Source organism: Oryctolagus cuniculus, chromosome 6 (assembly GCF_964237555.1).
Source record: "Oryctolagus cuniculus chromosome 6, mOryCun1.1, whole genome shotgun sequence".
NCBI classification, from domain to species: domain Eukaryota; kingdom Metazoa; phylum Chordata; class Mammalia; order Lagomorpha; family Leporidae; genus Oryctolagus; species Oryctolagus cuniculus.
The window spans coordinates 33,644,931-33,670,223 of record NC_091437.1 but is presented as its reverse complement, the minus strand read 5'-3'; the positions used below and the strand labels follow the sequence as shown (position 1 = coordinate 33,670,223).

Here is a 25,293-nt window from a genome sequence, read left to right as displayed (position 1 = left end):
TGGGATACCTGCTGTGCCACAGAGCCAGTCCCTACATAAATGCTGTTATAACCACCATGTTACCAGCCTAGACAAGTCAAATGATTAACTTAACATCACATAGAAGGTTGAGGGTGCTGGGGAATCCGTGATCTAAAGTTGGGCAATCTGAGCTGGATGTTGTAGTGCAGCTTGTTGGGCTGTCATCTGGAATGTGTGCATCTCATATTGGAATACCTGGGTTCAAATCCCGCCACTGCTTCCAATCCAGTTTCCTGTTAATGTGCACTCAGAAAGGCAACAGGTGATGGCTCAAGCACTTGGGTCTCTGCCATTCATGTGGGAGACATGAAGGAGTTCCAGGTACCTGGGTTTAGCCTGGCCCAGTCCTAGTTGTTGAGGGCTTTTGTGGGGTGAACCAGTGAATGGAAGATCTCTCTCTCTCTTTCTCTCTCTGTAGCTCTGCCTTTCAAATTAATTAATAGTATTATTAATAGGAAGAAGCCTACTTGGTAATCTTATATGTAGTAGGAACAAGTAGAATAAATGGTATAATCTAAAAAGTAGAGAATTAAAGTCAGACAATCTGACAACAGAAACCAAGCTCTCAAATACTACAAGGAATAGCATCTAGAGGAAGATAGCAGACGTTTATGTCATAAGATTTTGGGGTTCTGATCAATTAATAGGAAAAGGGAGGGCATGGGGTTGGGTGTTTGACCTAATGGTTAAGATGCCTCCATCTAGTATCAGAGTGCCTGGATTTGGATCCTGGCTCTGCTTATGATTCCTGTTTCCTACTAGTGAGCACTCTGGGAGGCAGCAGGTGATGGCTCAAGGTCTTTGATCAGTGAGACCTACATGGGAGACCTGGATGCAGCTCCTGGTGCCTGGCTTCTGCCCCGTCCAGTTCCAGCTGCTACAGGCATTTGTGGAAATGAACCCGCAGGCTGTCTGTCAGTCTCTTTCTTTCTCTGTCTTTCTGGTCTCTCTGCTTTTCAAATAATTAAAAAAAATTTTTAATGGGGAGACATGACCATAGTTGTTTCCCCAGTTGGTTAATTTAGATTATTTTAATATTACTGGTACAATAGAGACAGGAATCTTCTTTTTTAAAAAGATCTATTTATGTGTTTGAAACTCAGAGTTACAGAGAGAGAGGGAGCAACTCAGAGAGAGAGAGAGAGAGAGAGAGAGAGAGAGAGAAATCTCCCTTCTGATTCACTCCCCAGATGGCTGCAGTGGCCAGGGTTGGGTCAGGCTGAAGCCAGGAGCCAAGAGCTTCTTCCAGGTCTCCCACATATCAAACAGGGACCCAATCATTTGGGCCACCTTTTGCTGCTTTCTCAGGCCATTAACAGGGAGCTGGATTGGAAATGGAGTGGTCAGGATATGAACAAGCATCCATACAGAATGCTGGCATTGCAGGCTGTGGCCTTACCTGTGATGCCACAATGCTGGCCCTGAGATAGGAATCTTTAACATTGTAAATGCACGGAATAGATTTTTAAAAAATCACTGAGGGCTGAGTGTTTCGCCCAGTGGTTAAGATGCCCCTTTGGAAGCCCACATCCCCTGTTACAGAGCCTCAGCTCTAGTCTCACTCTGCTCTCATTCCAGCTTCTTGTTAATGCACACCTTGGGAAGCAGCGATGAGGGCCCAAATACCCAGGTCTCTGCCACCACATAGGAGATCTGAACACAGATTCAATGTCCAGGCTGTAACCTAGCCCAGCCCCTGCTATTGCAAGTATTTGAGGAATGAACTAGTAGATAGAAAATTTCTGTCTGTCAGTACTCTCCTTGCCTTATGTCTTTAAAATAAAAAATTTCAAAATTATTTTATTTTATTTGAAAGAGCTACAGAATAAGTTAGAGAGAGAGAGAGAGAGAGAGGTCTTCCATCCACTGGTTCACTCCCCAAATGGATGCAATGGCCAGAGTTGAGCAGACCCAAAGCCAGGAGCGAGCCAGTAGCCTCCCCTGGGTCTCCCACATGGGTACAGGGGCCTAAGGACCTGGGCCATCCTCTGTTGCTTTTCCAGGTACATAAGCAGGGAGCTGGATCAGAAGTGAAGCAGCTAGGACTCAAATTGGTGCCCATATGGGATGTTGGACCCACAAGCTAGGATCCTAACCCTTGTACCACAGTGCCAACCCCCCAAATAAATTTTTTAAATTAAAAGAATCAGGTGGCCAGTGTTGTGGCACAGCAGGTTAAGCTGCCATCTGCAACACCAGCATAACAAGAGCACAGGTGCTGATATGCCTAGAAAGGCAGCTGAAAATGGCCCAGGTGCTTGGTCCCCTGCCACCCACGTGGGACATGCAAATACTGTTCCAGCTCCTGGTTTCAGCCTCTCAGGAACTGAACCAGTGCATGAGGGATGAGTCTCTCTCTCTCTCTCTCTCTCTCTCTCTCTCTCTCTCTCTCTCTTTCTCTGTAATTCTGCCTTTAAATAATAAATAAACTATTAAAAAAAAGTCACTGAGGTTGGAATGTCAACAATACATCACCAGTTCTTTTTGCCAGTTTTTTTTCTCTTTGTTTCTTTCTTCTTTTTCCGTGCCCGATCTCCCCCCGCCCCCACTGCCCCTTCCTCACATTTTTCATGAAGCCCTTGGATTGCTCCATAATCATGATGGCAATGAGGGTAGCAATTTAGGTAGGCAGGCTGTTCAGGAACCAAGCAGTGTCTGTATGACTCAGGTGTCACATTGCCCATAGGAGCCATGACTGAGCTTTCAATGCTCTGTGGAATGTTGACAACATGGCAGGCTGCATCTTGTGGATTCCGAGTCTGGAGCAGTACAGCAAGAATGAGTGACCCGAGGTCAGTGTTGTGGTACAGTGGGCTAAGCTGCTGCCTGTGATGCCAGCATCCCAAATCAGAGCACTTGATTCTCACAGTGAGCCAAAGGGGAATTATCATTCTAGATGTTTCACACACGAGGGCCCTCAGGTCCCAAGGGTTGAAGGAACTTGCTTGAAGTCACAGAGCCAGCACAGGGCAGTCTCAGTTCACACCAGGCCTCTGAGTCCAAAGCCTGTAAGCATGCTCACTGCAACCACCATCCTCTGCTGACTCATGGATTTTGTCAGAAGTTGAATGTAGAGTGACTCTACGATCAGCTTAGTTCATAAATCTTAGGAGTCTCCTGACTTTTCATCATGCTTCTATTCATTGCTTGTATCATTTACTAAAGAAATCTGTTCACCATTCAGGAAGCATAAAGGCCTGGATGTAGTAGAGAAATGTCATTCAAAAGCAAAAAGTGGGGCTGGCGCTGTGGCATACCAGGTAAAGCTGCTGCCTGCAGTGCTGGCATCCCATATGGGTGCTGGTTTCAGTCCTGGCTACTCCCTTCAGATCCAGCTCTCTGCTAAGGCTTGGGAAGGCAGTAGAAGATGGTCCAAGTCCTTGGGCCCCTGCACCTGCGTTAGAGACCCAGTAGAAGCTCTTGGCTCCCGACTTTGGATCAGCATAGATCCAGCCATTGAGGCCAATTAGGGAGTGAACTAGCAGATGGAAGACCTCTCTCTGCCTCTCCTTCTCTCTCTGCATAACTCTGACTTTCAAATAAATAAATAAATCTTTAAAAAATCAAAAGATGTCAAATAGATAGAGAAGGAGTATTTGAGGGCCACAAGCCTAAGGAACAGAAGCATCCACAGAGACACTGACATCTAAAGGTGAGGAATTCAGGTAAACACTCATGAGAAATAAATGCAGAAGGACACAGGGACAAGCCAAAATTAATTACAGCCTGATGGGCATAAATTTAGAAATGCTGACAACTGAATTGAGCAGAGTGACCAATGAGAGGAGAGTTTGTTGAAAAAAAAAATCAGGAAGCAGTTGAGTTCTGTTGTGGGACTTTGAAGAATGAGTGTAATATGATTTGACCACCAGGAAGGGTATATCACACAATTATGTCATTGCAACCAGCTGATTTAGGCCAAAGAAAATATCATTATGACAAGTTAGCTTTTTCCAATTTAATTAGACTAATGTTTATAGATCAAGTAGTTGACTTTTTTTTTTTTTACTTTTTAATGTTTTTAAAAATTTATTTATTGATTTGAAAGGTGAAGAACAGAGAGACAGGGAAAGAGGCAGAGAGCTGGAGAGAGAGAGAGATCTTCCATCTGCTGGTTCACTCTCCAAATGCTCTTAACAGCCAGGGCTGGACCAGGCTGAAGCCAGGAGCCTGCAACTCCTTCAGTGTCTCCCATATGTGTGGCAGGGACCCAAGTATTTACTCCACTATCTACTGCCGCCTAGGTGCATTAGCAGGAATCTGGATTGGAAGCAGAGTAGCTAGGACTCTAACTGGTGCTCTGATATGGGATGCTTGGGTGTCCCAAGAGGCAGGTTAACCTGCTATACCACAACACGCACTCCAATAGCTAACATTTTAAAATACTTTGAAGAGCTTGCCATATGCGAGTTACCTACAATGACATATACATGCCAGGAGTCTGCAGAAATTTCATGAATGGCTGTTATGAAAGAACTATGCATGGTTTAATTTTTTTTTTGCATTGGAATGGACTTGTGCTAATTGTGATGACATGTTTGAACAAGATCTGGTTCGAAGCACTATAACATTTGAAAAGATGAATTCCGCTACAACTGAAACAGCAAAAAAGCATGCAATTTATGGTGAAGCTTGAGTGGAGGAATGGTGGAACTGTTGATGTATTAGGAAGAGTTTACAAGAACAATGTCCAAAAGAAACTGGTAGTTTACCAACGGATAATCTGTTCTAAGAAGGGATGGTGATAATGTAGTTAGGAACTCTATCCTAGGCTCCCACATGGCTAGCAGAAACCCAAGCACTTGAGCCATCATCTGCTGCCTCTGAGACACAGTAGAAAGAAGCCAGATTTGAAGCAGAACAGCCCAGACTCAAATCGCCACTCAGAGATGGGATGTGGGCATTATAAGCCACTCTGTCCCAACCTCTGCCTCACAAGAGTAGAAGTTTCAATGGAAGTTTTCAACAAGTAAGAGTAACATTTTACAATATTTCTTTGAAGAATTGGAACAGCACATGAAACATGGCTTTGCCAGGCTGATCCTAAAAGCAAAGCACAGGCCGGCACCACGGCTCACTAGGCTAATCCTCTGCCTTGCGGTGCCGGCACACCGGGTTCTAGTCCCAGTCGGGGTGCCAGATTCTGTCCCGGTTGCCCCTCTTCCAGGCCAGCTCTCTGCTGTGGCCAGGGAGTGCAGTGGAGGATGGCCCAAGTGCTTGGGACCTGCACCCCATGGGAGACCAGGAGAAGCACCTGGCTCCTGCCATTGGATCAGCGCAGTGCGCCGGCCACAGTGCGCTGGCCATGGTGGTCATTGGAGGGTGAACCAATGGCAAAGGAAGACCTTTCTGTCTCTCTCTCTCACTGTCCACTCTGCCTGTCAAAAAAAAAAAAAACCACAATAAAGCAATGACTACCAAGTTGTAGAAATGTCTGGCCAAAGTGAAATCAGACATCAGACCAGTCAAGAGCAAGAGTCTTGGGAGACTTGGAACATTTTGCTTTTTGAGTTGCTAGAGGACTGATAACTTGTGCTGCTCATGATAGTGTCTTGAGACAGCAGGCTGAAGCTTTACTAGGAAAGTCCTGGGAGAACATCCCCAGGATTCCTTCTTGCTCCTGCTCATTCTTCTCTTCAAACAAGGGCAATTTTGATCAAATTTTGATGGGGAAGCATGAGGAGTCCACCTTATAGTCCTGATTTGCCACCTTCTGATTCTTTTTGTTTCCTAATCTCAAAAGACCTTTAAGGAGCACCCGTTTTTCTTTGGTTAATAACTTAAAAAAGACTGCAATGAATTGTTTAACTTCTCAGGACAGTTATTTAGGGATGGGACTACATGGTTTGTGTCATCACTTAAAAAAGTGTCTTGAACTTCATGGAGCTTATATTGAGAAATGAAGTATGTATTTAAAATTTTATGTTGCGGGGAACGACTTTGTGGTGTACTGGGTTAAGCCACCGCCTACAGCACCCACATCCCAAATGGGCATCCCATAGGTTCGAGGCTGATTGCTCCACTTCTGATCTGGATCCCTGCTAATGTTTCTAGGAAAGCAGCTGAGGATGGCCCATGTGCTTGGGCCCAAGAACCCACATGGGAGACCTGGATGAAACTCTAGACTCCTGGCATCCTCCTAGCCCAGCCCTAGCCACTTGCTGCTGTTTGAGTAGTGAACCAGAGGATGGAAGCTTTCTCCTTCTCTGTAACTGTGCCTTTCAAATAAATAAAGTATGTCTTTGAAAATAAAATGAAATTTATATCTTCTAATTCTATTTTTCCCATAAACCTTTAAAGTTCCTTTATATACATATATCCATAAGTGGTTTATACACATTTTTAAAGAATCCTCATAGCAATCCTAGGAGGTACATATAATTACTTTTCTTTTACACACTGGTTGAGTTGGCTGATGTCACTCCACTAGTAAATGATGACCTGAATCTGATTCACAGCATGATCTCTTACTTACTGTGCTGCCTTTTTAAATTTTATTTATCTAGAGAGGGCTTTCCATATTTGCAAAGATTTAGGAAATTCCAATTAAATAGCCATACTACTAATCTGTAATAATTTTATTTTCTAAATGTCTCTTGAATCTGTTTACATTTCTTCATCTTGACTGTCACAACCATAGTCCAAGGCACCATCACCTCTCACCTGGGCGATTGCAGCAGCGCCCGTAACCTGTTATTACTGTTGTTCTTTCCATCCTTCTTTTATTTTTTTAAGATTTTGACCTGGGGCCCAAGCACTTGTGTCATCATCCACTTTTTTCCCAGGTCATTTGCAGGGAGTACAAAAATAAAAAATAAATATAAACACAAAAAAGGCAGAATTATAGAGAAATGAGAGACAGACTATGAGAGAAATCTTTCATCCACTAGTTCACTCCCGAAATGGCTGCAACGACCGGAGTTGGTCCTATCCGAAGCCAGGAGCCAGGAGCTTCTTCCAGGTTTCCCACACAAGTGCAGGGGCCCAAGGACTTGGGCCATCGTCCATTGCTTTTGCAGGCACATTAGGAGCTGGGTTGGAAATAGTGCAGCTGGGACACAAATCGTACCCTTTGTGCCACAACACTGGCCCTCAAAAAATATTTTTTTTTATTTTTATTTTTTGACAGGCAGAGTGGACAGTGAGATAGAGAAAGACAGAGAAAGGTCTTCCTTTGCCATTGGTTCACCCTCCAATGGCCGCCGCGGCCAGCGTGCTGCAGCCAGCGCACCAGGCTGATCTGATGGCAGGAGCCAGGTGCTTCTCCTGGTCTCCCATGGGGTGCAGGGCCCAAGCACTTGGGCCATCCTCCACTGCACTCCCTGGCCACAGCAGAGAGCTGGCCTGGAAGAGGAGCAACTGGGACAGAATCTGGTGCCCCGACCGGGGCTAGAACCCAGTGTGCCGGCGCCGCTAGGCGGAGGATTAGCCTAGTGTGCCGCGGCGCCGACCAAAAAATATTTTTTAAAAATAGGAATCATGGGACCAGCGCTGTGGCGCACTAGGCTAAGCCTCCACCTGTAGGGCCAGCATCCCGTATGGGTGCTGCTTCATGTCCCAGCTACTCCACTTCTAATCCGGCTCTCTGCTATGGCCTGGGAAAGCAGTAGAAAATGGCCCAACTCCTTGGGCCCCTGCACGTGCATAGGAGACCTGGAAGAAGCTCCTGGCTCCTGGCTTCAGATCAGCCCAGTTCCGGCTGTTGCAGTCATTTGGGGAGTGAACCACTGGATGGAAGACTTTTTTATCTGTCTCTCCCTCTCACTGTTTGTAATGCTACCTATCAAATAAGAAAATAATTTCTTTTTAAAAAAGAGGAATCTTAGCCATTTTAATAAGAAAATTAAAAGAATAAATTTGGAAGCAGGAGGGCAGGTTTCTCATACTTTACAGTCACATGATTACTCTCTGCTTTAATGTCACGTGCCTTTCGATGGTAAGCTTCATGAGGGTAGTGACTATGTCTCATTCCTCACTCTATCCTGGCTTGGCATAAAATTCACGGGAGGTATTCAATAAATATTTGCTGCATGAATGATTTAAATTACTGATGTGGATGGCAAGGTAGTGAATCAAAGATGACACATGGTGCTGCTCAGAGCAGAGCTGAACAAGAAAGTTTACTCACACGTCTAAGGGGGGTGGGCAGGATGAGGATTCATTCATCCCTCATCCATGACACTGCGGTTGTCAGGGAGCCCACAGTCCAACGATGAAAACAGATTGAGAGAAACAAGTTTCCTAAGGGGATGGCAAGAAGCAGGTGCTCTAGGGAACAGCCAAAAGACTTGGGCTGTTGGGAAGTGATGATGTCTAAATGTTTAGCAGATAAAGGAAGAGAGTGTGGAAACTGAAGGAGAGTATTTGTGTGTGTTAAGATCTCAGAGGCCAAGAGAGCCATGAGTATGTTCTCTATTGCATAGGGTTCCTCGTTAACTGCCTTTCTTTCATCCAAGATGTGTTTATAGAACTCATGTCACATGCCAAGCATGTGTTACATCATCATTATTAAATCTGTATTTAGAAACTAGTTTTTTCAAAATGTGAAAAAAATTCCTTTTAGGCCTTTAGATGGACACACTTCTGGGCTGTTTTTCCCTCCACTTCAACTGCTTTGTAGATGCTTGATGTTTACTGGGCTAATAAATGAGCACATGTGAGTAACTAGTATCATCAGAGAGTAAATGCTTTGTATCAGTGATGTTCAATAGAGCTTTCTGTGGTTACAGAAATATTCTGTATTTGTACCATCAGCCACCAGGCCTACTGAGCACTTGAAATGTGGCTGGTGGGTATGAAGAAATGAATTTTATATTTTAATTAATTTGAGCTTAAATTTCTACGTGTGGCTGGTGACTACTGCTCTGAGTCTTGCTCTGGGACTAGGAACAAGGTTTCTAGTCCCTTGCTAAAACATGGAGATTGTTGGGGCTGGCACTGTGGTAGAATGGGTAAAGCTGCCGCCTGCAGTGCCAGCATCCCACATGGGTTCCAGTTCCCAATTCAAGTCCTGGCTGCTCCACTTGTGATCCAGCTTTCTGCTATGGCCTGGGAAGGCAGTTAAACATGGCCCAAGTCCTTTAGGCCCCTGAACCCATATGGGAGACCAGGAAGAAGATCCTGCCTCCTGGCTTTGGATTGACCCAGTTCTGGCTGTTGTGGCCACTTGGGGAGTGAACCAGCAAATGGAAGATTCTCTCTCTCTCTCTCCCTCTCTCTCTCTCTCCGCCTCAGTAACTCCACCTTTCAAATAAATGAACCAATCTTTTTTTAAAAAACATGGAAATTGGCTGGCGCAGCAGCTCACTAGGCTAATCCTCCACCTGTGGCACCAGCACACTGGGTTCTAGTCCTGATTGGGGCGCCGGATTCTGTCCCGGTTGCCCCTCTTCCAGGCCAGCTCTCTGCTGTGGCCTGGGAGTGCAGTGGAGGATGGCCCAAGTGCTTGGGCCCTGCACCCACATGGGAGACTAGGAGAAGCACCTGGCTCCTGGCTTCAGATCAGCGCAGTGCACCAGCTGCAGTGCGCCGGCTGCAGCAGCCATTGGAGGGTGAACCAACGGAAAAGGAAGACCTTTCTCTCTGTCTCTGTCTCTCACTGTCCACTCTGCCTGTGCAAAAAAGAAGAAAAAAAGATAAAAACATAGAAATTGTTGGCAGTTCTCTCTTGAGGTTGCCTGCACTCATGTCTGAGTATGTACTTATCTTTTTTTCAAGATTTATTTATTTGAAAGGCAGAGTTACAGAGAAAGAGAGGGAAGGAAAGACACACAGATACACAGAGAGAGAGCTCTTCATCTGCTGGCTGACTCCTCAAATGGCTGCACTGGCTGGGGCTGGGCCAGGTGGAAGCCGGGAGCCACGAGATTCAGCTGGGTTTCCCATGCAGGGTGGGTGCAGGGGAGCAAGTAGTTGAGTCATCTGCTGTTTTCCCAGGCACATTAGCAGGGAGCCGGATAGGAAGTGTAGCAGCAGGTCCTACAATGGGTGCACATATAGGATGCTGGTGTTGTAGCCAGTGCCTTAACCTGCTGCACCTAGTGCTGGCCCCTGTCATTACCATTTTGCTTTTCAGTGAATCCTGCTTTTCTGTCCACCTCTATGTCTCCGGTTGTATTAATACAAGCTGGAATATAATAAACTGGACTAAGTCTACCTGGGCTTTGAGTCCAGCCAAAGCTCCTCATCCCCACAATATAATTTGAGGATCCTCATCCCTACAACCCTGAGAAGCCCCAGGCGCTTTGCTGTAGTAGGTATAGCCGCGGCCTGCAGTGCTGGGATCCCATATGGATGCTGGTTAGAGTCCCAGCTGCTCCACTTTCAATCCAGCTCTCTGCTATGGCCTGGGAAAGCAGTGGAAGATGCCCCAAGTCCTTGGGACCCTGAACCCCTGTGGGAGACCTGGAAGAAGCTCCTGGCTCCTGGCTTCAGATCAGTGTAGTGCCGCCATTGCGGCCATCTGGGGAGTGAACCAGCGAATACAAGACCTCTCCCTCCCTCTCTCTGCCTTTCAAATAAATAAACACACATTTAAAATATATATATTTATATTACACATATACACAGAAAATGGAGACTTGTTAATAAATGGCTATAAAATGTCTAAATGCTCAGCTGCTGAATGCCTCCGACAGTAATAAATATTTGTGCATAGTGACAACCTATAATTAGCACCTCACTCACTGAATAGTAATTAACTTCGCATCCTAGCATCCTGACAGACACGCTGCTCTACAGAGTGAAAAGGCTCAAGGCCAGGGACCTGCCCAATCGCCGGGGCGCCCGCGCGGCTGTCTAGGATCCGAACTGCATCATGGACATTGTAGTTTAACATGCCCGTAACGTCACTTCCGGCGCCACCTGCGAAGTGGGCCTCTCGAGCAGACTTCCGGTAGTCCGGTTTTCTCTGGGAATTGTAGTTCATAGATGCCTGCTGGACCTTGACTTTTGCGGTCTGGGCACTACAATTCCCGGCGGGCCATGAGATTCACCCGGTTGTAGTTATTCGTGAGCCAGGCGATTGCATCCTGTGGTTGTGAAGCGTGTGCTTTAGTGTCGCGGGAGGCCTGACTTCCTCGAGAGGGTGGGGAAAGGTTGTAACCACTCCTTTGAGGGGGTCGCCGAGGTCACTGTGGTCGATTTCCAGAGTCTGCTGGGCGGCGCCATGGCGGTGAGTTTGGGCGGGAAGCGAGCACTCTGGGCTGGGTCCGGTTCACAGGCAGGTTCTCTCCATGTGCTAGCCGCCGTCCGTATGGGAAAAGCCTCTTTCTAAAGTGGAGGGCGCCTCTCCACTCCCCTTCGCCTCTTAAGGCATGACTGGAGAATTTCTGGCTAGCTGATGAGGCGGGAACTACGGTCTGTAACTTTACTCATGACTTCCGTGTCATACGAGTTCTATCACGGGAGTCGTAACATGAATTCCTCTTTTCAACAAAAATTGAACGCTTCTTGTAAAACAGATAAAACGTTGCACTTAGTTGTGTAGGAGTTAGGTCCTGAAATATATGGGGAATATGTCAGGTGCCGATAAATGCTATGGCAAAAATAGGGCAAGGAGGGAATCAAGGGAGTGTAGGGTGGATTGCAGCTGCAGTTTTAGAAGTGGTCAAGCGAGGCATTGCTCAGCAGGTGGAACGAGCCGTGCAGTTTTATGGGAGAGGGATTACCAGGCAGGGAGACAGTGAGTGAAAAGTCAGAAGGGCTGTCTGGCTGAAGAACAGCGATGTGTGTATTGAGATGTAGGCGATGATCGCTGAGTGAGTGTGTGTCTCGTAGGACCCTGTAGGTCCCTGTAAGAACTTTTTTTAAGTACATGCAATTTCCAGTTTATTATACAGTTTTATGTCACACCAGTTTAAATGCATTTCTCTATAACTACATCATACAGGTCCTTTGAGATTATTTTGGTCATTCCTACTAAGTCACTTTACCAACAAGCTTGAAGCTAAACAAACAAAATTACAAATGGCTAACTTTTAGATGAATGGGCTAAGAAATGGTCACCAGATGAGCATTAGGGGTGTTAAGCTCCAATAAGACACTGTTACAAGTTCCTTCTGACACAGCAGTCCTGTCAGAACCCTCAAAACACAAGGGCTGTCCGAACTAAAGTACAATAAAAGAAGCTTCTGCAGCATGTCTCTCGTAGGCCCAATCCTGAGAAGCGAGGCAAAGATCTTTCCTGCAAATGCAATGTGTCTCCAGCATTTCCACCTAGTTGAACTTGCAGAGATGGATGCCCTAGACGTATCACGAATCCATAGACCACCTTGGCTCTGGCTCCCTTAGTTATGCCTGAAGAGTTTAATCCCCATCCAAGTCCAGAGGTGGAAGAACACATACACTGGTATGGTAATGGGCAGGAGCAAGCTGTAGAAGCAGAAGCTGGTAGTGCCAGTGCAGCCTTGTGGGAAGTTTTCTTCCACAGAGGCCGCGTAGAAAAGACCTGTGAGAGAAATCAGTGGAATAAGGATGGTCAGTGTAGGAAGAGACGGAAACATTCTCTTCTCCCACTTAATAGCTGCCACCTTGTTTTAAAATGGGTATGGTATTGAGAACAGTTGGTGTGGTTTTTAAAAATTATGGTCTAGTGCTGCTCCGTTTCTTCTTCTTATCCTGATGGGTCATCCTTGCTGCCTGTGGTATCATATTAGGCATCCCGTCAGTGATTGGATAGGCTATTCCCAGCTCTTCATTCATTCATTCATTTGTTGATGCTTCATATCTGAGCGGCTTCTTGGACAGGGGCCACACCAGGAACTCCAGCTGCGCCCACTCGCTCTGATCTGCTGAGGGTTGCTACCCTGTCGCAGGCAGGCACCTACGGCCGACTCCGGACGCCCGCAGCGCTGAGGCGAGCCTGCCGCGTGCTCCACTAAGCATGGTCCGGCTGCGGCGACCGCTGCCCGGCGCGCCCTCCGCCAGCCGCGCGGTGTCCTGTAAGAACTTTGGTATTAGCTGTGGAAGCCACTGGGGTCTCTTGCGTAGGTAGGTGACAAGCCCTCATTACTTAAAAGTGACCCCTCTGGCTGATGTTGAAAGCAGACAGATGAGAAAGGGCTCTGAGTCATCGGCCGAGAGAGCGTGGAGCTTGGGTCAGGGGATCATAGTGGGGGTAGAATGAGAGTAACAACAAGTCTTGGATTCCAGATATATTCTGAATAGAGAGCCATGTTAGACAGTTAGAATGCTGTCTCTCAATTTGAAGAGCAAAGGAAAGACGAGGTCTAGAGGGGAATATTGATGATGTTTAAAGCCACCAGACTGAATAAAGTCACTAAGGTATATAGTGGGTGAACATAGATTATACAAGAGACCCAAAAATTGAGATGAAAAGTATTTAGCAAAGGCAGCTGAGTAGGCAGGAATAGTGAGATAGAAAGGGGGGGAGGGGCGGCACTGTGGTGTGATGGGTAAAGGCACCGTTTGCAGTGCCAGCTTCCCATATGGGCACTGGTTCGAGTCCCGGCTGCCCCACTTCTGATGCAGCTCTCTGCTATGGCCTGGGAAAGCAGCAGAAGATGGCCCAAGTGCTTGGGCCCCTGCACCTGCAAGGGGTACCTGCAGGAAGCTCCTGGCTCCTGTCTTTGGATCAGTGCAGCTCCAGCTGTTGCGGTCAATTGGGAGCGGACCAGAAGATGGAAGATCTCTCTCTCTCTCTCTCTCTCTCTGTAGTTCTGCCTTAAATAAATCTTAAAAAAAAAAAAAAAAAAAGAGAGAGAGCAATCAGGAGGGGCCGGCTGTGTTACATAATAGGTTAAGCTTCTGCCTCTGGCACTGGCATCCCATGTGGACGCTACTTTGAGTCCTGGCTTCTTCACTTGCTATCCAGCTCCCTGCTAATGGCCTGGAAAACTAGTGGCAGATGGCCCAAGTGTTTGGGCCCCTGCACCCCCGTGGGGGACCTGGAGGAAGCTCCTGGGTTTGGCGTGGTGCAGCTCTGGCTGTTGTGGCCATTTGGAGAGTGAACCAGCAGTTGGAAAATGTGTCTCTCTCTCTGTAACTCTGCCTCTCAGATAAATAAATTAAAAAAAAAAAAAAAAAAGCGGTCAGGAAACATACTTGGTCAAGAAAGTATTTCAGGAGGGGAGAGCGACAGAGCTGTTGGTTGATTGGAGTAATGAGTGAAGACTGAGAATAATTACTGGATTTAGGATCGTGGAGGTCATTTAAACTGTTTGCAAGGAGTGATGGGCAAAAGCCTATGATGGAAAGAAGGAGTTGGAAGAGGGGCTGGCATTGTGGCTCAGGAGGTTAAGTTGCTGCTTGTGATAGCGTCCTGCCTCTGTCCCTGCTGCTCTGCTTCTGATCCAGCTCCCTGTTAATGTGCCTGGGAAAATAGCGGAAGATGGCCCAAGAACTTGGGACTGCTGCGCATGTAGGAGACCTGGGATGGACCTCTGGGGACAAGGTTTACTACACCCAGCCATTTGGGGAATGAATCAGTGGATGGAAGATCTTTTTCTTTGTCTCTCCCCCTTTCTCTGCCTTTCAAATAAGTAATAAAATAACTCTTATAAAAAGAGGCACCTGTTTCTTTTTGCTACCGTGTTGGAAAGTCTGCAAATAAAAGATTGAGAAGCACTGGTCTAGGAGGAGAGGCTAATTGAATTTCAGAAATTAGCAGCAGTAATTGTTGTCATTGAGCTTAGTGGTCATGAATTTAAGCTGATTGCCTTCAGCAAGGTGTAGTGTTTCTCTCATGTCACTTTGAGCTGCCTGGGTGAAGGAGCAGAGAAGGTGGGTAGGAGGGTTGGAGTTAGGCTAGGTTAGGATGAAGTAACAGTGGTTGGAAGCCAGGAGTGCTTATATAGATGATAAAAGGGAGATGTGAAGACACAGGACAAGATAGGTTGGAGACTACAGATTTAGTGAAAAAGGGATGAAGATCAATATGTAATAATATTGGAGTTGGAATTTTTTTTAAGGATTTATTTAATTATTTGAATGGCAGAGTTACAGAGAGAGGGAGAGACAGAGATCTTCCATACACTGGTTCACTCCTGAAATGGCCAAGCCTGGGTGGGCCAAAGCCAAGAGCTTCATTCAGGCCTCCCACTATGGTGTCAGGGTCCCATGGATTTGGGCCATCTGTTGCTGCTGTCCCGGGCACGTTAACAGGGAGCTGGATCAAGTTGGGCAGCCAGGACTTAAGCCATTGCTCGTAAGAGATGCTGGGCATTGCAGGTGGTGGCTTAACTCACTGCATCACAATGCTGGCTCTGGGAGTTGGAATTCCTGGAGAAGCTATGTGTTGAAGCCTTTTGAAATGATTATTATTTGGCTATTGAGAATCACCAAAATTATGGGAATGTGTGGAAGTCAGATATTATTATCTCTTTTACACTAGGGGAATCTGACAATACAAGGTTAAGGATTTTTTTTTTTTTTTTTGACAGGCAGAGTGGACAGTGAGAGAGAGAGAGAGACAAAGGTCTCCCTTTGCCGTTGGTTCACCCTCCAGTGGCCGCCGCGGCCAGCGTGCTGCGGCCGGCGCACCGCGCCGATCCAATGGCAGGAGCCAGGTGCTTCTCCTGGTCTCCCATGGGGTGCAGGGCCCAAGCACTTGGGCCATCCTCCGCTGCACTCCCGGGCCACAGCAGAGAGCTGGACTGGAAGAGGGGCAACCTGGACAGAATCCAGTGCCCCTACCGAGACTAGAACCCGGTGTGCCGGCGCCGCAAGGCGGAGGATTAGCCTAGTGAGCCGCGGCGCTGGCTAAAGGATACTTTTTTAAAAAAAAAATATTTATTTATTTGACAGGTACAGTTACAGATAGTGAGAGGAAGAGATAGAGAAAGGTCTTCCATCTGCTGGTTCACTCGCAAAATGGCTACAGTGGCTGGAACTGGGCTGATTTGAAGCCAAGAGCTTCTTCCGAGTCTCCCATGCGTTGGGCCACCTTCTACTGCTTTCCCAGGCATAGCAGAGAGCTGCATCAGAAGTGGAACAGCTAGGATTAGAACCAGCGCCCATATAGGATGCTGGCGCTGCAGGTGGAGGGTTAACCTGTGCCACAGCGCTGGCCACAAGGATACTTTTTTTTTTTTTAAGATTTATTTGTTGTATTTATGAAATGCTTGAAGTTTATATACCTTAAATTAAAAGGTTTCTGGGTTAAAAAAATATATATATATTTATTGAAAGGCAGAGTTAGAGAGACAGATATCTTCCATCACTGGTCACTCCCCACAATGGCCAGGGCTGGTCCAGGTGAAAGCCAATAGCTCAGCTCCGTCTGGGTCTCCCACATGGGTGGCAGGCCTCAGGTACGTGAGCCGTCTTCGGCTGCCTTCCCTGGGCAGTTAGCAGAGAGCTGACTGAAGCGTGGTAGCTGGCAGTGAGCTGGTGCTCTGATTCGGGATGCTGGCGTCAAAAGTGGTGACTTAACCTGATGCACTGCAGCAAAGTATAAAAGCAGTACGATTCGTTTTTAATTTTTTTAAGGTTTATTTATTATAAAGTCAAAGTTAAACGGAGAGAGGAGGAGAGGCAGAGAGAGAGAGAGAGAGAGGTAGTCTGTCCACTGGTTTACTCCCCAGTTGGCCGCAACGGCCAGAGCTGTGTCAGTATGAAGCCAGGAGGTACCTATGGGTCTCGCAAGGGGGTACAGGGGCCCAGGGACTTGGGCCATCTTCTGCTTTCTCAGGCCATAGCAGAGACTGGATTGGAAGTGGAGCAGGCAGGACTTGAACCAGTGCCTATGTGGGATGCCGGCACTGCAGGCGGCAGCTTTACCTGCTACACCACAGCGCCGGCCCCAAAAGCAGTATAATTTATATTCATATGGCATCTTGTAGTTTTCAGACTCTTTGGTATGCAGAAAATAGACTGAGGCAGTTAAGATAGCGCTGAACTGTTAGAAAACCCAGGTAAAACTTGTCTAGAATTCTACAGCTAGTAAGTTACAGAGCCAGGATATGGAAGAATACCAAGAGGAAGCAGAGATAGGAGTCAGCAGATGAGGGTTTTTATCCACTGCTACCATTTGTTGGCTTGATCTCTGAATTTGAGATTAATTACCTTTGAAATACTAGTCACTTCCCTGCCCACTTCTTGGGATTGTTGTTAAGACCAAATAAGTTAATGTTCATTAAAGTGTTTTCATAACTGTATAGTGCTATGAATATATGAAAAGATTTGTTACCTTGTTCAGTGATTTCTCACCTGGGAGTGATTCCGTCTGCCAGGAGACAGTTGGCAATGTCTGGGGACACTTGATTGTCACCACTAGGGTTGTGCTGTTCCCATCGAGTGGGTAGAAGCAGAGAATGCCTCTAAACATCCTACAGTGCATTAGACAGCCCTTGAAAACAAGTAATTATTTGGTCCCAAATGTTACAGTGCCAAAGTTAAGAAGTCTCATCTAGTTACATAATCTCTTGTAGCTAATGAAGAAATTGAGACCAGGTTGATTAAGTGACTTGTTCAAGTTATAGAACAAATTGGTGCTAGGGCCCGATGTCAGATTGAATTACAGTTGGTTTTGAGGAATTACAAAAGGTTTTGAGGAACAAGTTTTTCTGAGAAGCAGAAAACACAAGAGGCTTTGTATGTTTAACATGCTTAGTACGATGAAAACAAACCAGTCTTGTAAGTAGTTTGTGAGGACTGTTGCTTTCATGCTTATTAAAGTGAATTTGATATAATTTTTTTGAACAAGTATTTGTCATGTGACTTCTGAGTTGTATTTGGTCCTGAGGTGACTTGACAATATATAAAAGTTCCTCATGCCGGGAGTTTATGATTCAACTGGATAAATGTCATTGGGATCATTTGGTTGCATGTGGCAAAGTCAACTCAAGCTAGTAATGACTCGGTGGGATTTCATATGACCCATGACCCTAGGGTAGGAGATAACAGCTAGTTTTCATGAATCCCTAGATACATTTGCTGCTGTAGGCCTCTTTCCCTTAAACATAGTGAAAATTATATTTTACAATCACATCCATATAAGGATGAATATATTGCTACATATTAAAATTTTTTTCTTTGAACTCAAAAAAAGTCATTTTCCCCTGATTTTAAAATAAAAAATATTTTTAAAGACTTATTTATTTGGAAGGCAGAATTACTGAGGGAAAGGGAGAGACAGAGATCTTTGATACACTGGTTCACTCCCCAAGTGGCCACAATGGACAGGGCTGGGCCTGATTGCAGCTGGAGCCAGGAGCTTCATCCAGGTCTGTCACATGTGTGCAGGGGCCCAAGCACTTGGGCCATTGCAGGAAGCTGGACTGGAAGTGGATCAGCCAGGACATGAACCCGTGTCCCCATGGGGTTGTCACAGGAATGGCTTAACCCTCTTTGCCACAATGCCAACCTTGAAAACAAAGTGTTTTCATAAGCCCTAACAGTATAGTGGGCTCTAGGCACTGTGCCTGCTTGGCCACTAGGAGTTGCACAGGATGTTTTATGATCTGGGTGGAAGGGACTTAATCATTTTTTGCTCAAAACCGCTTTGCCAGAATCCAGTCATGTAGCTCCAGTCTAACTAAATTTGTCTGAAAACCTGGAAGAGTGCATTTAACTGATTTTATCGTACTATTGTAAGACCAGGCTTCTGTCCTGAGAAAGAAAGTGAAAGAACAGATACTGCTTGAGTAACCTGCTATTTCTGCCAGTTAATTTTAAAACTGTAGCTCCTGAGTATTAGAATTGAGAACAGGGTTTACAGCATTTACTGGAGGGGCTGGAGAGTGTGTTACTTGTTCAATTTTGCCCTAAGAGGGAGCAAAGGAGTTGAAGTTGTAAATGAAGATAGTTGGAAGCAGGAATGCAAAGGAATGAACGGACAGGGTTATTCTTTCTTGAGAAAGGAAATACTTTATGCGAGCATATTTAGATTTCTGGAAACTAACGAGCCCAGATTCTTAGCACTTTGATTCATATATGCAACTCAGTTCCTACCCCATATTCTTTCTTTTTCTTTTTCATTTTTTTTTTTTTTTTAAGATTGATTTGTTTTGAAAGACATCTGCTGGTTCATTCCCCAGTGGCTGCAACAGCCAGGGCTGGGCCGGGCTGAAGCCAGGAGCTTCTTCCAGGTCTCCCACATGGGTGGTGGCAGAAGCCCAGACACTTAGGCCGTCTTCTGCTGTATTCCCAGGTGCATTAGCAGGGAACTGGATTGGAAGTGGAGGAGCAAGGACTTGAACTGGTGCTCATATGGGATGATGGCACTGCAGTTGGAGGCTTAACCTGCTGTGACACAACACTGGCCCCTCCATGTTATTTCTTCATGGTTACAATATATATATATATATATATATTTTGACAGGCAGAGTGGACAGTGAGAGAGAGAGATAGAGAGAAAGGTCTTCCTTTACAGTTGGTTCATCCTCCAATGGCCACTGCGGCCGGCGCACTGCGCTGATCCGAAGCCAGGAGCCAGGTGCTTCTCCTGGTCTCCCATGGGGTGCAGGGCCCAAGCACTTGGGCCATCCTCCGCTGCACTCCCGGGCCACAGCAGAGAGCTGACCTGGAAGAGGGGCAACTGGGACAGAATCCGGTGCCCCGACCGGGACTAGAACCCAGTGTGCCGGCGTCGCAAGGCGGAGGATTAGCCTATTGAGCCGTGGCGCCGACCACAATTTATGTTTAAATATTATTTAAATTATTTAATATTCTTAAATATTTAAAAAGTATTTATCAGGGGCTTAGTATAAGGTGTACGTTGTGGATATAATGAGAATGAAGGACTGGCTTACAGTCTGTTGGAGGCTGGTGCCGCAGCTCAATAGGCTAATCCTCCACCTAGCGGCGCCGGCACACCGGGTTCTAGTCCTGGTCGGGGCGCCGGATTCTGTCCCGGTTGCCCCTCTTCCAGGCCAGCTCTCTGCTGTGGCCAGGGAGGATGGCCCAAGTGCTTGGGCCCTGCACCCCATGGGAGACCAGGATAAGTACCTGGCTCCTGCCTTCGGATCAGTGCGGTGGGTTGGCCCCAGCACGCCGGCCGCGGTGGCCATTGGAGGGTGAACCAACGGCAAAAGGAAGACCTTTCTCTCTGTCTCTCTCACTGTCCACTCTGCCTGTCCAAAAAAAAAAAAAAAAAAAAAGGCAGTCTGTTGGAGCAAACATACTGACACATCATTGTGAGATTAGCACTGTCACAGCGGAAGTGTTGCCAGGTAGGGATATGTTAAGAGAGTTACTTCAAAGAAAACAAAAGGGTAAAACAGGCAAAAGAGAAAAAACAACAAAACAGAGGGTAAATTCTTGTATTCTTGAGGAGTCAAGACAGGTGGTTAGCTGAGGCCTGACAACTGAAGTAGCCTGGCCGAGAAAGAGATAGGGTTCGAGTGTGGAGCAATGGCTTAAATGAAGACCCAGGAGTGTGGCACATAGTGCTTAGAGTCCTGAATGCTCTGTGCTTCCAACCCAGCTTCCTGTGGATGCATGTAGGGACAACAAACAATGGCCTGTAAATCTTTAAAAGGCAAAAGTAACTTGTTATGCCCCTGACTTTTTCAAGTTACGGGATTCTTTCTTGTTTCTTCTTTGTCATTGTGGCCAGGTTCTTCCTTTAATCCATGATTTCAGTGCCTTCTTCTTGTAAGTTGACATTTCATTTTTCTGTTGCTTATACTTAAGTCTCATGCTTGCTTACAAAATAAAAAGCTGTAGGGGCTGGTGTTGCGGCATGCCAAATTAAGCCACTGCCTGCAATACTGGCATTCCGTGTTAGCATCTGTTCAAATCCTGGCTGTTCCCATTTTTTTTTTTTTAATTAATTTATTTATTTGAAAGAGTTACACAGAGAGAGAAGGAGAGGCAGAGAGAGAGAGAGAGAGAGAGGTCTTCCATCCGCTGGTTCACTCCCCAATTGGCTGTGGTGGCCGCTGCTGCGCCAGTCTGAAGCCAGGAGCCAGGAGCTTCTTCCTGGTCTCCCATGTGGGTGCAGGGGCTCAAGGACCTGGGCCACCTTCTACTGCTTTCCCAAGCCATAGCAGAGAGCTGAATCAGAAGAGGAGCAGCCGGGACTTGAATCGGTGCCCATATGGGATGCCAGCACTGCAGGCGACAGCTTTACCCACTATGCTACAGCGCCGGGCCCTGCTCCACTTCTGATTCGGCTCATTGCTGGGAAAGCAATGGAAGATGGCCCAAGTACTTAGGCCCCTGCCACCCTTGTGGGAGACCCAGTGAAGCTCTTGGCTTGTGGCTTTGGCCTGGACCAGAGTTAACCATTTCGGCCATTTGGTAAATGAACCAGTGGATGGAAGATTGATCTCTCTGCCTTTCAAATAAATCTTAAAAAAATAAAAATAAAAAAAGAAATAGCAAATCACTCTTTGATTTCAAAGTATAGGAACTAAAAATAGTAAAACAAACTTGACAAATTCATGGTTGATTTGTAGCAAATGAAACCTAATTCTGGTTTAGTAAAGTATGAATCAACTGCATGTAGTTTATTTTGTTTGGCGATAGAGCTGTCTCAGTTTGTGTGAGGGCACTCTTGTTTAGACAATGATGAAACTGTCAAAAGACACATTTCTCAGAACACAGCCCCGTAGTTAAGCATGTTGTTAATGCGTGACTATCTGTTATTTTTGGTATATGTACAGTAGACATGTGAGAGTTGTTATTGGAGATATAATGGTAAGTTTGAATATTTTTTGTGCAGAATTCTTCTTTGTATGATACTTCATTCTTGTGTAACTGCTAAAAATAACTATAAAAATGTACTATATCTCTGTTGTGAATAAGATGACTTTTTTTTTTAAAGATTTATTTTATTTATTTGAAAGACAGAGTTACAAAGAGAGGTAGAAACGAGAGAGGTCTTCCATTCACTGGTTTCCTCCCCAGATGGTGGCAACGGCTGGAGCTGTGCCAATCCGAAGCCAGGAGCTTCTTCTGGGTCTCATGCATGTGCAGGGGCCCAAGGACTTGGGCTATCTTCTGCTTTCCCAGGCCATAGCAGAGAGCTGGATCGGAAGAGGAGCAGCCGAGACTAGAACCAGTGCCCATACAGGATGCTGGTGCTTCAGGCCAGGGCTTTAACCTGCTGCTCCACAGTGCTGGCCCTGGAATGACTTTTTAAAATTCTTGAGTGGAAGGGTGGAGGGAAGGCATGATTAAAGGAATCAGATTCAGAAGTTAGGTCACTTGGTAATGGCACTGTCCAGTGGGTTGCAGGAATATGAGTAGAATCTAGGTATTTTTTAAACTTCAAAATTTGGAATCTGGAATTGTTAGCATGTACGAATGGAAAGAAAATATCATTTCAGTTCTGATAATTTCATACCAAGGAGAAACTGCGGAGACAAATCTTAGTTTTTCAAAACAGAATTAGGTTTATACCTGGTCCGTGAGTATCCAACTTTTACTTCTGTTCTGTAAGTGTTGTGTTCCACCTGCTATTTACAGCTCATTGTTTTTCAGAGTCACAAACAGAATAAAGCTCTAACCCTGCTCTTCCAGAGGTGGCATTATCCTGCATGTCCTTTTCTGTCACTTGCATGCCAGGGTAGCTAAGTGACGATGGGAATGTTGCCAGGTAGATCCAGTATATGAGGCTTGTTTGCCGATTTATATTTCATGTAGCTTCATATTAACAGTCTGTTAACCACTTTGGAGACAAGTTCTTCATCAGCTTCCTTAAAAACACAGATTGAGATGACTCACCCTCCCTCAGCCTCCACCCCTTGAGCTTCCATATCGTCCTTTGATGGCCACAACTGCAGCTTGGCAAGCAGACACTGTTCCATTCTATGCTTTCTAAGCACACATAGATTTAATTAAATAGGAATATTTGCTAATAGTGTTACATTGTAGTATCCAGTTCTTAAAAAGTATTGCTTAGATTGTATAGATTGAATTTCTTAGTGGTTCCTTTGAGATTTAAGTGGACAGATCATGATAACCTGAATTTTTAATCTTGTCCATTTATATTTCAAGATAACCATGGAAAAATGGATCTCCCAGAGGCTTAGTTATGTGTGAACCCAATTTCATATTTGTCTTTTTTAAAGTAGGCTGCTGAAGTGTAGAGTTGGTTGTTCATTTTTTGTGTGTGTGTCCAATAGGAAAGAAAAGGAACGGCCAAAGTGGACTTTTTGAAGAAGATTGAGAGAGAAATCCAACAGAAATGGGATACTGAGAAAGTGTTTGAGGTCAATGCATGTAATTTAGAGAAGCAGTCCAGGTGAGTAGAGTTTGTGAAGTTCCTCATATTATGCCAATAAAGCCACAGGCTTTATAGAACTGTTCTTTGGAACAGAAAAGACCGAATGTATGTATAATTCCTGAAACAGACTGAAGGAGATGACTTTCACTTTCTGCATTCAAATTAAGATCTGTTTTCTGTGCAGTTCTTACAGGATTTTTGTTTTGTTTTTAAAGATTATTTATTTCACAGGCAGAGCTATAGAGAGCAAGATGGAGAGAGAGAGAGAGAGAGAGAGAGAGAGAGAGATCGATTGATCGATCTACCATCCACTGGTTCACTCCCCAAATGACCAGGGCTGGACCAGGCTAAAGCCAGGAGCCTGGAACTCCATCCAAGTCTCCCATGTGCTTGGCAGGGGCCCAAGCATTTGGACCATTTTTTGCTGCTTTCCCAGGCCATTAACAGGAGCTGGATTGGAAGTGGAGCATCCAGAACTTGAATCAGTGCCCATATGGGATGCCTGCATTGCAGGCAGCAGCTTAACCTGCTATTTCACAGTGCTGGCTCCACTTAAAAGGATTTCTTTCTGTATAAAGATTCGTTTTTTTTTTTTTTTTTTTTTTTTTTTTTTTTTTTTTTTTGACAGGCAGAGTGGACAGTGTGAGAGAGAGACAGAGAGAGAAAGGTCTTCCTTTTGCCGTTGGTTCACCCTCCAATGGCCGCCGCTGCAGCCGGCGCACCGCGCTGATCCGATGGCAGGAGCCAGGATCCAGGTGCTTTTCCTGGTCTCCCATGGGGTGCAGGGCCCAAGCACCTGGGCCATCCTCCACTGCACTCCCTGGCCATAGCAGAGAGCTGGCCTGGAAGAGGGGCAACCGGGACAGAATCCGGCGCCCCGACCGGGACTAGAACCCGGTGTGCCGGCGCCGCAAGGCGGAGGATTAGCCTGTTGAGCCACGGCGCCGGCCTGTATAAAGATTCGTTCTTTTCCTTTCCTTTTCCTTTTCCTTTTCCTTTCCTTTCCTTTCCTTTCCTTTCCTTTCCTTTCCTTTCCTTTCCTTTCCTTTCCTTTCCTTTCCTTTCCTTTCCTTTCCTTTCCTTTCCCTCCCCTCCCCTCCCCTCCCCTCCCCTCCCCTCCCCTCCCCTCCCCTTCCCTTCCCTTCCCTTCCCTTCCCTTCCCTTCCCTTCTTTCCTCCCTCCCTTCCTCCCTTCCTCCCTCTCTCCCTCTCTCTCTCTCTCTGTCTCTCTTTCTCTCTTTCTCTCTTTTGCAGAACTACAGAGGCAGAGAGAGAAAGAGAAAGAGAGGTATCTTCCATCTGCTGCTTCACTCCCCAGATGGCCGTAATGGCCGGAGCTGGGCTGATCCTAAGCCAGGAGCTCAGTGCCCAGAGCCTGTTCCAGGTCTCCCATGCGGATGCAGAGGCCCAAGGACTTGGGCTGTCTTCCTCTGCTTTCCCAGGCCATAGCAGAGAGCTGGATTGGAAGTGGAGCAGCTGGGACTCAAACCAGTGGCTGTATGAGATCCTAGCACTTCAGGTGGTGCCTTATCCTTTACGTCACAGCTCCTGCCCCAAGGTTTTCCTTTGAAACTAGTGTTTTTTCCTATTCGGACAAGGGAGGTTGTCTTGAAATTTTGTCTTTGCTGACTGATGAAAGAAAATTAATCTGTTAGAGTCTGAGAATAGCAATAATTATCTCCAAAGACACAAAATACAGATTTTGAAGTTTCTGTATTTGAGACTCTTACTTTGTTAGTGCTGTACTGACTTGATGCTGATATGTCATTGATTTTAAGACAAATTGTTGGTAATACTGTGATATTGGAGAAAAACAAAAAACAGCTTTCTCAAAACTAAATATTTTCATCAGTCATAAGATGTATCCCGATTTCAGATGTGTTGAAATGTAGAAAAATGTGCCTCTTCAAATGGAGGAAGTACGGTGATAATAATAATAGTAGTAGCTAACATTGTGCACTTACTGTGTGTTATGAAACGTGCCACATTTTTTTACATGCCTGTTCTCATCTAATCTTTTTAATATCCCTTTTAGATTAATATATTTTTACTCTTATTTTGTAGATGTAGAAACCGAGAGGCTAAGTAGCTAGCTCAGGGTTGAATAGCTGGGAGTTGATCGGGTTTGGTCTTTTTTAG

General features: G+C 45.8%; 2 protein-coding genes and 1 pseudogene across 2 annotated transcripts in view; 1 reads left to right on the top strand and 2 right to left on the bottom strand.

Moving 5' to 3' along the window:
* The first annotated feature begins 10,867 nt into the window (after positions 1-10,867).
* The window catches only part of LARS1 (leucyl-tRNA synthetase 1), a 76,699-nt gene continuing 62,273 nt past the window's right edge, over positions 10,868-25,293 (top strand). The window contains exons 1-2 of the mRNA XM_008255172.4: positions 10,868-11,194; positions 23,055-23,173. Coding sequence (XP_008253394.3) covers positions 11,189-11,194; positions 23,055-23,173 — 125 coding nt within the window. The 5' untranslated portion in view covers positions 10,868-11,188. The remainder of the gene's footprint in view (positions 11,195-23,054; positions 23,174-25,293) is intronic.
* LOC100337798 (phosphatidylinositol N-acetylglucosaminyltransferase subunit Y) lies at positions 11,039-12,858 on the bottom strand. Its single transcript, XM_051843465.2, has one exon. The coding sequence runs from the start codon at positions 12,522-12,524 to the stop codon at positions 12,309-12,311; it is 216 nt and encodes a 71-aa protein (XP_051699425.1). The 5' UTR covers positions 12,525-12,858; the 3' UTR covers positions 11,039-12,308.
* On the bottom strand, positions 12,604-12,906 carry LOC127490519 (protein preY, mitochondrial pseudogene; annotated as a pseudogene).

What these genes read in the sequence shown, in the direction of transcription:
- LOC100337798 (XM_051843465.2), bottom strand. Translation starts at nt 12,524, where the DNA reads ATGTTTCCGTCTCTTCCTACACTGACCATCCTTATTCCACTGATTTCT.